At 39.8% G+C, this 18,881-nt stretch overlaps 1 protein-coding gene and 1 pseudogene across 6 annotated transcripts in view; one reads left to right on the top strand and one right to left on the bottom strand.

Moving 5' to 3' along the window:
• The window catches only part of RAPGEF6 (Rap guanine nucleotide exchange factor 6), a 225,217-nt gene that overhangs the window by 188,898 nt on the left and 17,438 nt on the right, over positions 1-18,881 (bottom strand). For 4 of the 6 annotated variants that reach the window (XM_006072649.3, XM_025293053.2, XM_025293059.2 and 1 more), the window contains exons 2-3: positions 3,659-3,729; positions 2,629-2,685 (exon numbers count right to left, since the gene is read on the bottom strand). In XM_006072649.3, coding sequence (XP_006072711.2) covers positions 2,629-2,685; positions 3,659-3,729 — 128 coding nt within the window. Of the gene's footprint in view, positions 1-2,628; positions 2,686-3,658; positions 3,730-15,220; positions 15,274-17,971; positions 18,081-18,881 lie in introns of those variants that run through there. The other 2 variants (XM_025293055.2, XM_044947859.1) reach the window with 2 other exon arrangements.
• On the top strand, positions 3,869-4,629 carry LOC102399417 (annotated as a pseudogene).

Below are 18,881 nucleotides of genomic sequence, written 5' to 3' on the forward strand. Positions count from 1 at the left end.
TATAGCTTAGCTACGTAGCTAGAGGTCCATTTTAAAAAGAAGCAGAGACTATTTATAAATATAGGAGTTCATTTCTGGGCTCTCAATTCTGTTCCATTTATCTATAAATCTATACTTTTTCTTGATAGCTCTTATGTATGTGTAGCCATCTTAATGAACTTTTTCTCCTCCATTACATGTTAAACTCATAAGGACAAATCTCAAGTCTTTTCACCATTCTATACCAGCCTAAGCATAATAAGAACAAACATTTACTAATAAGTTAATGAATCAACAACTGAACAAATAAAGCTATAAAAATCCATATGAATCCAGAAAATACTTAGAAATAATAATAAATGCAATGTGCAATGAAGCACTATAGTCAATACCAGAAAAGCCAGAGGAACCAGAAATCAGACTGTCAACATTTGCTAGACCACAGAGAAAGCAATGGAATTCCAGAAAAACATCTATTTCTACTTAACCGACTATCCTAAAGGCTTTGACTGTGTGGGTCACAACAAACTGTGGAAAATTGTTAAAAAGATGGGAGTACCAGACCATTTTACTTGTCTCCTGAGAAACGTGTATGCAGGTCAAGAAGCAAGTTAGAACTGGACATGGAACAAAGGATTGGTTCGAAACTGGAAAAAGAGTGTGAGAAGGCCATATATTGTCACTCTGCTTATTTAACTTATATGCAGAGTACATCATGGGAAATGACAGGCTGGAGGAATCACAAACTAGTATCAAGACTGTCACAAGCTGGAATCAAGATAGCCAGGAGACATATCAACAACCTCAGATATACAGATGATACCACTCTAATGTCAGAAAGTGAAGAAGAACTAAAGAGCCTATTGATGAGAGTGAAAAGAGGAGAGTTAAAAAGCTGCCTTAAAACTTAACATTCAAAAAACTAAGATGATGGCATTCAGTTCCATCACTTCATGGCAAACAGAAGAGCAAAAGTGAAAGCAGTGACAGACTTTATTTTCTTGGGCTCCAAGATCACTGCAGACCATGACTACAGCCATGAAATTAAAAGATCCTTGCTCCTTGTAAGGAAAGCCATGACAAACCTACACAGCATATTAAAAAGCAGAGACATCCCTTTGCTGACAAAGGTCCATATAGTCAAAGATGATTTTTCCAGTAGTCATATATGGATGTGAGACCTGGACCATAAAGAAGGCTGCGCAGTGAAGAATTGATGCTTTTGACTTGGTAGTGCTGGACAAGACTCTTGAGAGTCCCTTGGACTGCAAGGAGATCAAACCAATCAAACCTAAAAGAAATCAACCCTCAATATTCACTGGATGGACTTATGATAAAGTTCCAGTACTTTGGCCACCTGATGCGAACACCCAACTCATTGGGAAAGACCCAGATGCTATGCTAGGGAAGACCGAAGGCAAAAAGAGAAGGGCGTGGAATTACATGAGGTGGTTAGATAGCATTATTAACTCAATGGACATGAATTTGAACCAACTCCAGAAGACAGTGGGGGACAGAGGAGCCCAGCGTGCTGCAGGCAATGGGGTCGCAAAGAGTCAGATATGACTTAGCGACTGAACAACAACAACAAATCAGCTGCATACCTAAAATAAAAGAGGTCCCTGTTGCCAAAAACTATGGAAGAAAAACAGAGAAGAATTATCTTCATAATCTGAGGAAGCTAAAGATTTTGTTTTCTTAAATAGGACATGAGATGCACTAATCACAAGGGGAAAAAACAGAAAGAATCTCTTTTCTTCAAAAGACGCCATTAATAGAATTAAAAAAAGCAAGCATCACAGTGGGAGATGACATTTGCAACTTATGCACCCAACAAAGGAATCATAAAAATTTTATACAAATTGATAGAAGATAGCCCAATTAAAAAATGGTCAAAAACATGAATCAAGATTTCAGAAAATAGCTATCCAAATAGACTATATGAATAGGAAAATCATTCATCATCACTAAGCAGGAAAACAAAAAATAAAATCACGATAAGATAACAAAATGAAATATATATTTTAGATTCTAATACTAGAATCTTCTAAATTTGAGCACATGTATTTCCAATGCTTATTCCTAAGGAATATTCCCCAAAGGAATGAGTAAATAAGGGTACAAAAAGACATGAACAAAATATTCATAGAAACTTACTATTTATGACAGGAAAAATACTGTAAACAACAGTATTTTTATTAGTAGTGGGAAAGATAAACTTTTTTTTTCACATAATTGTATACTGTAAAGCACTGAAAAAGAACGAATGCAAAAACATGGAAGAATTGACATCTGTGAGGTATATAAAGCCTGACCAAAAGGTTTTGTATGAAATTTTATATGAATTTTTATATGAAATTCAGAGACAAAACTAATCTAAGGTGATAGCCATCAGAGCTAGACTATCTTTCCAAGATGGCTGACTGAGCCCTCTGAAAAGCTAGTATGTTCTATATATGCACTGCATAGTAGTTACACAGATGTATCTTGTTTATTAAACTTTATTGCACTTACTTCTTCCCTGAGCTCTATGTATATTTCACAGTTCAGGAATGTGTTTCAATCTCTTCCACAGAAACTTTCAGAATCAAATGAATTTCCCTACTAACAGTCTAAAGTTTAAACATTGTTAATTAAGGAAATACTTACCAAAAAAGAACTTGATTGCCACTGTATCTCTCATAGCGTGCTCTTGCAGACACCAATCTAATGTATTTTTTAAAAAGTAAAAAATTTTTAAATTATCTTAAATTTGTTTTAATAATTGTTAACAGCTACCACAACAGAAAGTTATCAGATCTACCACTGAGTTTTTCACTGGAGTTTAAAAATATAAACATCACACACATACAAATCGATTTAATAAATACAAATTTGCTTACATTTAAAAATACTCTATTACTAACACTCTAGTTTTCAATTTTCTTCTTTCTTCTTGATACACTTATTTGATATATACTAACATCTGAACAATGTTACACAGAAAACAGAAAATAATAAATCCAAAACAATCATATTTTAGCAATTTGGCCCATAGCCAGAAACTTAAAGAACAGCCAGAAAAGTTATGGTTAAGCTGGCCATTGGAAAGAAAACACAGTTTAATCAAAATTTATGCAAAGTTACAACAGTTAGTACTTACAGCACTCAAAAGTGCCTTTACAAATATAATCACAATGATACAAGGTGGCAAGAGAGTGAACTCATTTTATAGAACAGAAAAATGAGGTTCGGAAAGTTCATGGGTACTGTCCATAGGAGCTTATACCCAATCAAGAGTCTTGCTCCTTCCACTTTAATATAATACCACATCATACCAAGTCCATCTTAAGCATTTTATATAATAAATATCAATACAAAATACAAAAAGAAAACAATTCTGTTTTCTCTAGATAGCACAGACTGAGCACTGCACTTTGCTTTAAATATTCTCATTTAATCCTCAAAATGTTGTAACAAAGTTAATGTTGTTATCCCTATTTTATAGAAGACTAAACTACAGCTTAGATGTTAAGACTTGCTTAAGGTCCCATGGCTAAGAAAAACTGGAATGAGAGGGGCCAATTGCCACGCATAGCCTATAAAAAGCCCCTAAATGATTTGGCCCCTGCAACTATCTATCCGAACTCATTTGAATAAACCTCTTAGCACATGCTCTTAAACACAGCATCACACTTACCGAAGCTGATGTTCCCTGAGATTTGATAGTATTTCCATTCCATGAAGATAAGAATAAATAGTATTTAAGTCCTGTAAAACAGAGAAGATTTTAGATTAGTAACTTTGAATACTTCTAAAAATATTTTCCCTGGTGTGATTCTGGCCTGTGCGGCTGTTTTCCTCAACAATAGTTGTTTATTTACGTCTGGCTTCTCTCCCATCTAAGTGCATGCCTCCAACCCACGGACATGAGCCCCTTGAGGCCCAGAACTATCTTTTTGGTTGTGAACTAAAGGCTGACAAAGACTATCACTTTAAGGTGGATAATGATGAAAATGAGCACCAGTTATCTTTAAGAATGGTCAGTTTAGGGGCTGGTGCAAAGGATGACTGCACATTGCTGAAGAAGAGGCGATGAATCATGAAGGCAGTCCAATTAAAGTAACACTGGCAACTTTGAAAATGTCTGTACAGTCAAAGGTTTCCCTTGGGGGCTTTGAAATAACACCACCTGTGGTCTTACAGTTGAAGTGTGGTTCAGGGCCTGTGTACATTAGTGGACAGCACTTAGTAGCTGTGGAGGAAGATGCAGAGTCAGAAGATGAAGAGGAGGAGGATGTGAAACTCTAAGTATATCTGGAAGGCGTTCTGCCCCTGGAAGTGGTAGCAAGGTTCCCCACAAAAAAGTAAAGTTTGCTGCAGATGAAGATGATCATGAAGATGGTGATCGTGACAAGTTTGATGAAGAAGCTGAAGAAAAAGCTCCAGTAAAGACATCTATATGAGATATTCCATCCAGAAAGGCACAAAAATTAAACCAGAATGGAAAAGACTCAAAACTGTCAACACCAAGATTAAAAGGTCAAGAATCCATCAAAAAAAACAGAGAAAAAAAAAATTCCTAAAACATTGAAAGGACCTAGCTCTGTAGAAGACATTAAAGCAAAAATGCAAGCAAGTGAACAATCCTGGGCAGTACTGGTAAATTAAAGCCAAAGATGGGGAGAGAGGAAAAAGAAAGACAAATATAGTCTAAACTGAGTATCAACAACAATCCAGACTGAAGTCTTCTATTTTAATCTCAATCCCCTTTCCTGACTGGCCACCCAACCACACCCCCTTCCAAGCTTGATCTCCTAAAACTCTTCCGACTGCTATGATTCAGTGAACCTTACATTTTGCTTTCTATTATTTGTGCAACGGCCTCACTTCTGACCATGTTTAATCATCTTTGCATTTCCCTAGCTGCTCAATAAATATTTACTCAAAAAATTAAAAACATAATAGAAAGAAAGAAAGGTGAAGTCGCTCAGTCATGTCTGACTCTTTGCAACCCCATGGACTGTAGCCTACCAGGCTCCTCCATCCATGGAATTTTCCAGTTAAGAGTACTGGAGTGGGTTGCCATTTCCTCCCATTTCCTTCCCCAGGGGATCTTCCCGACCCAGGGATCGAACCCAGGTCTCCCACATTACAGGTAGACACTTTACCATCTGAGCCACCAGGGAAGCCGTGTGTGTGTGTGTGTGTGTGTGTGTGTGTGTGTGTGTGTGTGTGGTGTGTGGTGTGTGTGTGTGGTGTGTATGTGTGTATATATATATAATGATATCAGACAATTCTGTAAGCTACAACCACTTATGACACAATTGTTACCATGGAAGAGTCACAAAAATCTCTGAACAACAGATCTGAAAAGGTTGAGAATTCCCTCAACTCATACAAGAACCCCTCCTCAGCATGGTTGACAAACAATGCCAGAAATAAAAAATTCATTATTTCATACCAAGGTCTATTTCACTTCGAAACATATGTAATATTTCTTCTTTAGTGACCTTCAAACATTTGAAAAGTTATCCCATCATCTTAAATCTTTTTTTTTTTAACCTCCAGATAACAGAGTCTCAGTATTTGCAGGTTCCAGATCTTTAAGCATCCTAATTGATCTCCTCTGTGGAGATGACTCTGCTTGTTCTTACTCCTCTTAAAATATGGCTTTCTTAAAAAAAAAAAAAGTCTCTTTCAAACAGACTGAAGCGGCTTACCAGGTGGGGTAGTGATAAAGTACCTGCCTGCCAATGCAGGAAATGCAGCAAATGCAAGAGATGTGGGTTCAATCCCAGGTGGGGAGGATCCTCTGGAACAGGAAATGGCACCCACTCCAGTATTCTTGCCTGGAAAATCCCACAGACGGAGGAGCCTGGTGGGCTAGTCCATGGGGTCACAAAGAGCTGGACACAATCAAGCACACATGCACACACAACACAGTGTTCTTAGTGAAGTGTCAGTCGCTCAGTCATGTTCTTTCCCTCTCTGAAAGAACTGGGGAATGTGTCTCTAGCCCTTATTCAGATTATTAGATATTAATAAATCCAGGTTAATACAGAGGTATAGTATAACCTCTGCCAAGTGCAATGGCATAGCAAAAGCAAAATGCGGAAGCAGGGAATATTCCTGACAGAACACAGTATTTTACCACAGAACACTAGTGCACAGTGATTACAAAGCAGCTTAAATTCCTTACAAAAAGAATGTACCTCCTCATTTTCTTACAAGGAGTCATGTCTTTATAGCATGGCAGACTGCTCCCAAACACCACCCTCCCTCTTACTGATATGTAACTATCCAAGAATTATCAGATGACAAAGAAGAAAAAGAAGACACGACAGCTTTTCTCCCAACTAAGAAAACACGCAACTAGGACAAGAGTCCTAAGGGAAAAGCGATCACGTCTGATTCCAGAGATCACAGCTGCCAGGTAACATGATGGAGTCCATGACCACACATATGGCTGTTAGATCCTTAGCAAAATAAGAGTGAAAAAGATTTTTAAGTATATTTTTTAAAAAAGAGAGATGAACAGATTAAAAGAGCAAAGTGTGACAAATTAGTCTATAGACCTAAATAAGGTCTATAAAATTCTATAAGACAGCAGATGGAACAGTGATATGATAAAAAGTACTTTCAAAGAGGGCTACAATGACAAATCTTATCCCATATGCTCTTTTGCAACGAGACTTTGTCACTCCCTCATCAAAACGGACAGCTAGGCACCCTCCCCATGGATCTGAGTTTGGTCCTGTAATTTGTTCTGATCCAAAGAATGTGGCAGAAATGAGGTTGTGTAACTTCTAAGATTCAAACACCCTGAGACCACCAACATTGTGAGGAAGCCCAAAATAGCCTCGCTGAGAGACAAAGGCCAATGGAACAGCACCAAAGTACCAGATATGTGACTCTGAGACCAGACCAGCTGAATGGAACTAAGAGAATGATCAAAGTCAAGGTTCTGTGGGGCAAAAGAAATAACCTCCCAGCCAAAGCTTTCTGAGTTGGGATAAAAAGCAGAGTGCTGGTACAAGTCTGGTTCACAGTGAGCTCTCACTGAGCCTGCAGACCCACCCTAATAGTCTCTCTCCACTCCGGAAGTTTATAACTACATTTATACAACTGGCAGTTAGAATAACCCTCACAAAGGATTCTGAGTAAAAGCTGTCATGGTGGAAAGGGCCAAGTAGAAACCTATGTGCATGCACGCTAAGAAGTCGCTTCAGTCATTTACAACTCTGTGTGAGACCCTATGGACTGTAGCCCGCCGGGTTCCTCTGGCTGTGGGATTCCCCAGGCAAGAACACTGGAGTGCACTGCTGTGCCCTCTTCCAGGGGACCATCCCTATCAGGGATCAAACCTACGTCTCTTAGGTCTACCTGCACTGGCAGGTGAGTTCTTTACCACTAGCACCACCTGGGAAGCCCTCTGAAATTGCCCCATTCCCCCAGAACAAGACAGTAAATAAAAGACAATATTGCTTATCCAAAGGGGCAAAGAAGCAAAGACTAATGCCACCAGTAAGGACTTTAAAGTATGCAGGGTGCTGGTATTTCCCATGCATAATCTGCAAAAAGCAGATAGGTCCTAAAAAATGACTACAGACTGCCAGACACTTAACCAAATTTAAGCCCTGGGCACAGCTGCAAGTCCCAAACATAATACTGTTGAAGGAACTGTTTAATTAAGCTTCGGGTGTTGATTTGGTCTATGTATTCTTTTCCATTCCAGTTACTAAAGTAAAAAGTACAAAAAACAGCAACTGTGTAGGATCCTATTAATTTACAGTTTTGCCTAAGGGCTATTTTAACTTTCTCAAGTTTCTGTCATAATACAACCTGAAAACATCTAGACCACCTGACACATTATATACATATTTTGCTGACTGGACAGAACCAACAAGAAAATAAGCAAGAAGTACCTGGTATTGTGGAATCTTGGAGAACACACTCAACTCCAGAAAGTGAGATATTAATTCTATGAGGGCTCAAAGACCTGCAACTTTAATGTTACAGGGGTGCAGTGGTCAAGAGCATTACAAGACATCCCTTCCAAAGTGAAATACAAACTGTTGAGACTTAAGCTTTCATTCAAGGTGGAAAAAGAGGGGCTGGACTTACCTTCCACCTAAAACAACAAAAGGTCATAATAAATAAATAAAATAACATTTTTCAAGAGATGAAGATATCAGTTTAAAAAAAAAGAAAAAAAGACAGTGACACTTGAGAGAGGGGAAAAAAATGCCTGGTGGTATCTTAAGAAGAGGGCTTCCCAGTGGCTGAGTGGTAAAGAATCTGCCTGCAATGGGGGAGACCTGGGTTCGAGCCCTGGGTCGGGAAGACCCCTTGGAGCAGGGCAGGGCAACCCATTCCAGTATTCCTGCCTGTAGAAACCCATGGAGAGAGGGGCCTGGCATGCTACAATCCATAGCGTCACAAAGAGTCAGACACGACTGAAGCGACTGAGCACATCTTGAGAATTACCTGACCACCAGGGAGGAGAACGCAGCTAAAGTTTGCAGAGCAGGATAGAGGAAGTGCATACTATACAGAAAAAAAGAATGTTCTGCAAACTCACAGAGGGTTTCACTTGAGTCTTAGGCTAAGTACCAATCATTTTAAGTACAGGAAGAAATTTCTGAATTCAGGGAAAGAATCACCTTAAGGGATTAGAGTAGTGATCCTCAATCAAGACTGATTTTGCTCCTTGGGTGACCAGTTATACATAACATACAGACCAGTTATGTTTGGAGACATTTGGGACTGTCATCATTTTTGAAGGGGTAGGGGGAAGTGCTCCTAGCATCCACTGACTATAAGCCAGCTGCTGCTGCTGAGTCACTTCAGTCGTGTCCAACTCTGTGCGACCCCATAGACAGCAGCCCACCAGGATGCCCCATCCGTGGGATTCTCCAGGCAAGAACACCGGAGTGCGTTGCCATTTCCTTCTCCAATGCATGAAAGTGAAAAGTGAAAGTGAAGTCGCTCAGTTGTGTCCGACCCTCAGTGACCCACCCCATGGACTGCAGCCTACCAGGCTCCTCCATCCATGGGATTTTTCCAGGCAAAAGTACTGGAGTGGGGTGCCATTGCCTTCTCCGGACTATAAGCCAGAGATGCTGCTAAATATCCTGTGATGCCCAAGACAAAGCCTTCAGATCAGATCAGTCGCTCAGTCGTGTCTGACTCTCTGTGACCCCATGAATCGCAGCACGCCAGGCCTCCCTGTCCATCACCAAATCCCGGAGTTCACTCAGACTCACGTCCATCGAGTCAGTGATGCCATCCAGCCATCTCATCCTCTGTCGTCCCCTTCTGCTCCTGCCCCCAAGCCCTCCCACCATCAGAGTCTTTTCCAATGAGTCAACTCTTTGCATGAGGTGGCCAAAGTACTGGAGTTTCAGCTTTAGCATCATTCCTTCCAAAGAAATCCCAGGGCTGATCTCCTTGCAGTCCAAAGCACTCTCAAGAGTCTTCTCCAACACCACAGTTCAAAACCATCAATTCTTCGGCGCTCAGCCTTCTTCACAGTCCAACTCTCACATCCATACATGACCACAGGAAAAACCATAGCCTTGACTAGACGGACCTTTGTTGGCAAAGTAATGTCTTTGCTTTTGAATATGCTATCTACATTGGTCATAACTTTCCTTCCAAGGAGTAAGCGTCTTTTAATTTCATGGCTGCAGTCACCATCTGCAGTGATTTTGGAGCCCAGAAAAATAAAGTCTGACACTGTTTTCACTGTTTCCCCATCTATTTCCCATGAAGTGGTGGGACCGGATGCCATGATCTTCGTTTTCTGAATGTTGAGCTTTAAGCCAACTTTTTCACTCTCCACTTTCACTTTCATCAAGAGGCTTTTGAGCTCCTCTTCACTTTCTGCCATAAGGGTGGTGTCATCTGCATACCTGAGGTTATTGATATTTCTCCCGGCAATCTTGATTCCAGCTTGTGTTTTTTCCAGTCCAGCGTTTCTCATGATGTACTCTGCATAGAAGTTAAATCAACAGGGTGACAATATACAGCCTTGACAAACTCCTTTTCCTATTTGGAACCAGTCTGTTGTTCCATATCCAGTTCTAACTGTTGCTTCCTGACCTGCATACAGATTTCTCAAGAGGCAGGTCAGGTGGTCTGGTATTCCCATCTCTTTCAGAATTTCCCACAGTTTATTGTGATCCACACAGTCAAGAGCTTTGGCATAGTCAATAAAGCAGAAATAGATGTTTTTCTGGAACTCTCTTGCTTTTTCCATGATCCAGCGGATGTTGGCAATGTGATCTCTGGTTCCTCTGCCTTTTCTAAAACCAGCTTGAACATCAGGAAGTTCACGGTTCACATATTGCTGAAGCCTGGCTTGGAGAATTTTGAGCATTACTTTATTAGCGTGTGAGATGAGTGCAATTGTGCGGTAGTTTGAGCATTCTTTGGCATTGCCTTTCTTTGGAATTGGAATGAAAACTGACCTGTTCCAGTCCTGTGGCCACTGCTGAGTTTTCCAAATTTGCTGGCATATTGAGTGCAGCACTTTCACAGCATCATCTTTTAGGATTTGGAATAGCTCAACTGGAATTCCATCATCTCCACTAGCTTTGTTCGTAGTGATGCTTTCTAAGGCCCACTTGACTTCACATTCCAGGATGTCAGGGCAAAGACTAATAGAGTTTTGCCAAGAAAATGCACTGGTCATAGCAAACACCCTCTTCCAACAACACAAGAGAAGACTCTATACATGGACATCACCAGATGGTCAACACCAAAATCAGACTGATTATATTCTTTGCAGCCAAAGATGGAGAAGCTCTATACAGTCAGCAAAAACAAGACCAGGAGCTGACTGTGGCTCAGACCATGAACTCCTTATTGCCAAATTCAGACTTAAATTGAAGAAAGTGGGGAAAACCACTAGACCATTCGGGTATGACCTAAATCAAATCCCTTATGATTATACAGTGGAAGTGAGAAATAAATTTAAGGGCCTAGATCTGATAGATAGAGTGCCTGATGAGCTATGGAATGAGGTTCGTGACATTGTACAGGAGACAGGGATCAAGACCATCCCCATGGAAAAGAAATGCAAAAAAGCAAAATGGCTGTCTGGGGAGGCCTTACAAATACCTGTGAAAAGAAGAGAAGCGAAAAGCAAAGGAGAAAAGGAAAGATACAAACATCTGAATGCAGAGTTCCAAAGAATATCAAGAAGAGATAAGAAAGCCTTCTTCAGCGATCAATGCAAAGAAATAGAGAAAAACAACAGAATGGGAAAGACTAGGGATCTCTTCAAGAAAATCAGAGATACCAAAGGAACATTTCATGCAAAGATGAGCTCGATAAAGGACAGAAATGATATGGACCTAACAGAAGCAGAAGATATTAAGAAGAGATGTCAAGAATACACAGAAGAACTGTACAAAAAAGATCTTCACGACCCAGATAATCACGATGGTGTGATCACTGACCTAGAGCCTTAGAATAAAGAATTCTCTGCGCCAAAACAATAGTTCTGAGGTTGAAATTTCCTGGATTAGAGGAACAATACCCAAAACTCACACAGGGACCAGAAGAGCTGCTACTCCCACCAGGGAGACTGAAAAAATCTCGTAATTCAGAACACATTTAGTAGAATCCTCAAGAGCCTTTGGATTCACTATCGGGGCAAAATTAATGCCTCACTAAATGCTACTCTGGTGCTATACAGCATAGTCCAAAAAACAGCCCCAAAAAGATCAAAAGAATTTCCAAATTACTTAACTCTGCCCCAGAAAAATATTTACAAGAAATAAAAAGTACCTAGCACGTAAAAAAGTAAACTTCACAATCTCTCGTAGTCCATCAAAGATCATCAGGCATGCAAAGAAATAGGAAAAATGCCCCATAATGAGAAAAAAAAATCAACTTGGTAATTATCAGATAACAGAATTCATACAAAAAAACATTTAAAAACTTATTAAAACTATACTCCTTATGTTCAGGAAAATATAGAAAAGATTAACCATATAAAAAGGGGTATTAAAAAAAACTCCAGGACTTCCCTGGTGGTCCAGTGATTAAGAATCTGCCTGCCAAAACAAGGCAGATGGGTTCGATCCCTGGCCCTGGAAGATTTCACATGCCATGGAGCAACTACTGAGCCACGATTACTGAGCTCACACTTTAGAGCCTGTGAGCTGCAACTACTGACGCCTGTGCACCCTAGAGCTGGTGCTCTGTAACGAGAGAAGCCGAGGACCACAACTAGCGGGCAGGCCCCACACGCCCCAACTAGAGAAGGCCCAAGTGCAGCAACGAAGACCCAGTGCAGGCAAAAGAAATTAATTTTTTAAAAAACCATGGGGGAAGAAAATCAAAATGGCAGATTAGGAGGAGTCTGAACTCACCTTCCCCAACGAACACATCAAAAACATATATTTACATGGGAACAATTCTCACTGAAAACAAACTGGAGACTGGCAGAAAGGCTCATACAACCAAGGCTGTAAAGAAAGAGCCACATGAACTCAGGGAAGAAGGGAAGAGAAGCCATCAGGTCAAGACCTGAAACACAAATTGGGAAACCTAGCCCTTGAGTCCAGCACCAAACAGATAAGTCCACATGGCTGGCTAGAAGACCAGTGGGACTAGCAGGGGGTGCTGTGAGAAATCTAGACTCTGCTAGTGAGGAGCACGTACATGCTTGCTTGCTTGCTCTCAAAACAAGATGGAGAAAGCAAATGAAAATGTCAGGGACTCCAGCTGGTTTCCTACATTGGTCCCAGAGTGTACCCTGGCCCATGCTGGGGGCAATTTCAGCCCCTCTTGCTCCACAGCACGGCTCCCCACTAGGGCAAAGGCTGATACTGCCAAGTAGATTAAGTCACTGTGATAGAGTCAGTTCAGACCCAGCACTACATCTGAATGGGGCGAAGGCAATCATTACCGGCGTTTGTGGGGACAGAAGGTCAGAAGCCGCCTGGAACGCCAGTGTGCTGGGACTGCCCCAGCATGCACCTGGACCCACACTGACTGCCCACTCGTGCTTCAGCACTGCTACCCTCTGGGGTGAAAATGCCAAAGCTGGGAGGGATGAGACACATGCTTAGAGAAAACGGAACCAGCTCAGACCTAACCTTCAGCACTTCTGCTTCAGTACCCTGGAAACTTGGGGAAAAAGATGCCCACTCTTGGCCCTTCTATTTAACATAGTATTGGAAGTCCTAGGCACAGCAACCAGACAAGAAAAAAGAAATATAAGACTAAACTGGAAGAGAAGAAAAACTGTCACTATCTGCAGATGGCATCATACTTTATACAGAAGACTTTATAAAGGTTCCACCAAAAAACTGTTAGAATAAATGAATCCAGTAAAGTTGCAAGATACAAGATTAACATATAGAAACCTGTTGCTTTTCTATACACTAATAATGAACTACTACAAAGAGAAAACAAGATAAACAATCACATTTGAAACTGCATGAAAAGAGTAAAATACCTAGGAATTAACTTAACCACAGAGGTGAAAGGCCCATACATTCAAAATCATAAAACACTGATAAAGGAAACTGAAGACAATAAAAAGGAATGGAAAGATGTTTTGTGCTCATGGACTGGAAGAACTAATATTGTTAAAATGTCCATACTACCCAAAATAATCTACAGATTTAATGCAGTCCCTATCAAAACAACCATGATATTCTTCACAGAACTAGAACAAATAATCCTAAAATTTATATGAAGTGCAAAAGAACCTGAATAGCCAAAGCAATCTTGAGAAAGAAGAACAAAGCTTGAGGTATCATGATCCCTAACTTCAAACTATACTGCAAAGTAACAATAATCAAAACAGTATGGTACTGGCTCCAAAAAAAGACACAATAGATCAAGGAAACAGAATCGAAATTTTGGGTTAGAGAACCCAAAAATAAACCTACATACCTATAGTCAATTAATCTAAGTCAAAGGGAGCAAGAACATACAATCGGGAAAAAGACACTCTGTGCAATAAACTGTGCTGGGAAAACTGGACAGCTACATGTAAAAGAATGAAATTAAAACATTCCCTCAAACCATATACAAAGAAAACTCAAAATGGATTAAAGACCTAAATGTAAAATCTGAAACCATAAACTCCTAAAAGAGAATATAGGCAGAACACTCTGACTACAGAACACTCTGTAAATCAAAGCAATAATTCTTTTGTATCTGTGTCCTAAGCCAACAAAAACCAAAGCAAAAATAAATGAGATCTAATTAAACATTCAGTTCAGTTTAGTTGCTCAGTCGTGTCTGACTCTTTGCGACCCCATGAACCGCAGCACGCCAGGCCTCCCCGTCCATCACCAACTCCCAGAGTTCACTCAAACTCATGTCCATCCAGTAGGTGATGCCATCATTAAGAGTTAATAAAAAAACTTTCTATTTTGTACTGGAGTACAGCAGATTAACAATGTTGTGATAGTTTCTGGTGAACAGGGAAGGGACTCCGCCATACATATACATGTGTCCATTCTCTCCCAACTCCCCTCCCATCAGGCTGCCACATAACACTGAGCAAAGTTCCCTGTGCTGTACAGTAGGTCCTTTTTGGTTATTCATTTCAAACACAGTGTACATGTGCATCCCAAACTCCGAACTATCCCTTCCCTCATCCTTCCCCCACCCAAACCATAAATTCATTCTCTAAGTCTGTAAGGCTCTTCCTGTTTTGCAAATTCATTTGTATCATTTGTCTTGAGATTTCACCTATAGAGGATGTGATACAATGTTTCTCCTTCTCTGACTTACCTCACTCTGTAGGACCATCTAAAGGTAAGAGCCTTGCACAACAAAGGAAACCATCCATGAAACAAAAAGACAAATCAACTGCTCAATGAGAGAAAATATTTACAAATGATATGACTGACAAAGACTTAATATCCTAAATATATAAATAGCTTATATAATTAATTATCAAAGAATTAAAACTCAGAAAATGGACGGAAGACATGTAAGACATTTTTCCAAAGAAGATATACAGGTGGCCAATAGGCATATGACAAGATGCACAACATCACTAATTCAGCAGAGAAATGCACATCAAACCACAATTAAACACTACCTCAGTTCTGTCAGAATGGCTATCACCAGAAAGATCACAAATAACAAATGCTGGCAAGGATGTGGGAATAAGAGAGTCCTAGCAAGGAAAGGGAATGTAAATTAGTGCAGCCACTATGGAAAACTATCATAGGGCTTCCCTGATAGCTCGGTAAAAAATCCATCTGCAATGCAAGAGAACCTGGTTCAATTCCTGGGTCAGGAAGATCCGCTGCAGAAGGGACAGGCGACCCACTCCAGTATTCTTGGGCTTCCCTTGTGGCTCAGCAGGTAAAGAATCCACCTGCAATACAGTAGACCTGGGTTGGATCCCTCGGTTAGGAAGATCCCCTGGAGAAGGGAAAGGCTACCCACTGCATTATTCTGGCCTGGAGAATTCCATGGACTCTATATATAATCCATGGGGTCGCGAAGAGTCAGACACAAATGAGCAACCTTCACTTTCACTATGAAAAACAATATGGAGGTTCCTCAAAAAAAGAAAAATAGAGCTACTATATGATCCAGCAATTCTACTCCCAAGTATACATCTGAAGAAAATGAAAACACTAATTCAAAGAGATACATGCACCCAATGGTTATAGCACTATTATTTACACACAATAGCCAAGATACTGAAGCAACTAAGTGTCCATCAACAGATGAATAAAGAAGATGTGGTATGTGAATGTGCGTGCACACACACATATACACACAATGGAATACTGCTCAACCACGAAAAGGAGTGAAATTTTGCCATTTTAAAGAACATAGATGGACCTGGAAGGTATTATGCCTAGTGAAATAAATCATACAGAAAAAGACAAATATTATATCTTATCATCTACATGTGGAATCTAAAAAATAAAACCAATAAATACATATAACAAAACAAAAACAGACTCACAGATATAGAGAACAAACTAGTTGTTACTGGTGGGGACAGAGGCAAAATAGGGCCAGTAGAAGACTAAGAAGTACAAACCACTAAGTATAAAATAAAGAAGATACAACGATGTGATGTACAGCACAGGAACAGAGCCAATATATTATAATAACTGTAAATGGAGGATAACCTACAAAAATACTGAATGACTACGTTGTATGTATAAACTAATACTGTACAATACTGTAAATCAATAATACTTAAATTTAAAAGAATAAATATAAATAAACAAAACACAGGGAGAAAAGACGAAAAAAATCTGAACAGAGCACCAGTGAAGACAGGGAACAACTTCAAACAGTCCAACAAAACTATAATTGGAGTCACTGTGAAGAAAACGAAGAAAAAAATAATTTGAAAAATGGTAGAGATAAAAACTATGAGCTTGCACATCCATAAGGCTCAACAAAACTCAAGCACAAGAAATATGAAATAAACAAGAGCAAAGCACATAAACTGCTTAATAAATGATAAAGAGAAAATTGTAAAAGCAGGTAGAGGACATCCCTGGTGGTACAGTGGATAAGAATTCGCCTGCTGACACAGGTTTGATTTCTGGTCTGGGAAGATCCCACATGCCACAGAGCAACTAAGCCCGTGTGCCACAACTACCGAGGCTGCACTCTAGGGTTCGTGAGCCACAACCACCAAAGTCCACGTGCCTAGAGCCTGTACGCTGCAACAAGAGAAGCCACTGCGATGACAAGTCCGTGCACCACAATCAAGAGCAGTCCTCACGCACCACAACTAGAGAGCCTGCGTGTGGCAACAAAGACTCAGGACAATCAAAAAAAAAAATAAAGCAGCAGCAGCTAGAGAAAGATGTAAATTACACAGCGTGAATAATAATTAGAATTACACAACACTTCTAGTCAGAAACAACGCAATCCACACAATACTGTAGTTAACACCTTTAAACTCACAAGAGAAAAAAATTATCTAGAATCCTCTTTCAGTCAAAATACCTTTCAACTAGGAAAGCAAATATTTTTCATATATACAAAGATTGAATCAATCAATCACCAGCAGACCTGCTCTACAAAAATAAAAGTAATTTCCATAAAAGAGGAAAACAATACCAGATGGAAATCTGGAGCTATACAAAGGAATGAAGAAAACTGGAAATGGTAACTACAAACATAAATCTTTTTCCCAATTTATTTAAAAAAAAATTGGCTAGTTAAAGAAACAGCAACAACAATGACAACAACGTATTATGAGGTTTATAATATGTGTACAAGTAAAATGCATCACAATAGCAAAGACCAGGAGGTAAAAATGTAGGTATAATATTGTAAGGTTCTTTTATTATATGAGAAACAGTATCATATCACTTGAAGGTTGTGGTAAGTTTAAGATATATACTATAAACCTTTACAAAACTGACAGTTTGCAGATTCTTTTGGAGTTTTTACTATACAATAAAATCTCCTGTGAACAAGAACAGTATTGTTTCCTCCTCCATATATATATATATGCAGGTAATTTTTTTCCCTAGCTTTAACGCATGAGCTAGGGCTTCCAAAACAATGGCTGGTAGGTGTGGTCATATACTACAAACACAGCTGCTGGGGCCCCACCCTTTTAGTTAAGAGTCATCACAACCTGGCTAGACACTCACAAAATGCCTATCCCATGGAAATGTGCTTGTTATTTTCTGACATCAAGACAACTTTTAGTGGCAAACAAGTTTTCAAAACTGTAACACAAAAGGTTATGTCATGACAAACAAAATTAGAAGTCCCAAAACCTGATTTGCCAGATGAGGGCGGACTAGAGCCCAGGAGTCGCAGAGTTTTCTGAGATTCTCAAATGAGCTAAGTCATATTTCCTCTGTTTTCAGGTCAGAGGATATCTTTGGTACATCACTGGTGATGGTACATCAATAGCTGACAATTAGGAATTCACTTTTCAATTTTAAAGTCTGTGAGAATATAATTCACAAGTTTTTGAATACATATGGTTCTCCAGTTCTCTGCCCCAATAAAGGCTGACCAAGTTTCTGACCTTTCGATTCTCCAAGTCCTTCTTCAAATATCTAAAAGTTCGCCCTTTATTTGTCTCCAATCTTCTCTTGAACAATTTGGTCACTTTACATTCTGTTCTCCAATGGCATCTATAAATGGTGACCACAAGGATTTGAAGAGAAGTATTAGGATTATTCCTATCAGGAGTTAGCCAACTTTTTCTATAAAGGGTCAGATAGTAAACATTCTAGGTTTTCTGGGCCATATGGTTTTTGTCACTACTACTAATCTACCTTGCCTTTGCAGAATGAAAACAACCAAAAACAAAAACAAAAACAGGTAAATGAGTGGGGGTGAGTACATTCCAACAAAACTTTAGTTACAAAATCCCTGGTAGGCTCAGTTTGGTCCCCAGGGAATACTCTGTCAAGTCCTAACATGTGTTTGTGTGTTCAGTCACACAGTCATGTCCGACTCTTCGGGATCCTACGGACTGCAGCCCATCAGGTTCCTCTGTCCATGGGATTTTCCAGGCAAGAACACTGGAGTGGGTTGCCATTTTCTACTTTAGGGGATCTTCCCAATCTAAGGATCAAACCTATGCCTTGGCTCTCCCGCATTGGCAGGAGGATTCTTTACCACTGTGTCGCCTGGGAAGCCCAACTTCTAATGCATATGGTCAAAAATATCTACCAAGGAAGTCAAGCCATGAATGAGGTGGAAACTGGAAACATCAGATTTCCACTTTTCCAAGCTTCCATAAAGCTACAGCACAGGCAAATGATCCAAGTCCTACCAATCAGAGATACTCATCACAAACTTTTAATCTAGTGATACCAAGAAGCAAGAACTGTGGTTGAAGGCTCTGTCAGCACATGCAGTGTACAGTGTACATGGTCGGCACTGCAAGTTACGGTACCCACTGTGTTCAATGCAAGCAGCAGTACTAT

This window comes from Bubalus bubalis, chromosome 9, assembly GCF_019923935.1.
Source record: "Bubalus bubalis isolate 160015118507 breed Murrah chromosome 9, NDDB_SH_1, whole genome shotgun sequence".
Classification (NCBI taxonomy): domain Eukaryota; kingdom Metazoa; phylum Chordata; class Mammalia; order Artiodactyla; family Bovidae; genus Bubalus; species Bubalus bubalis.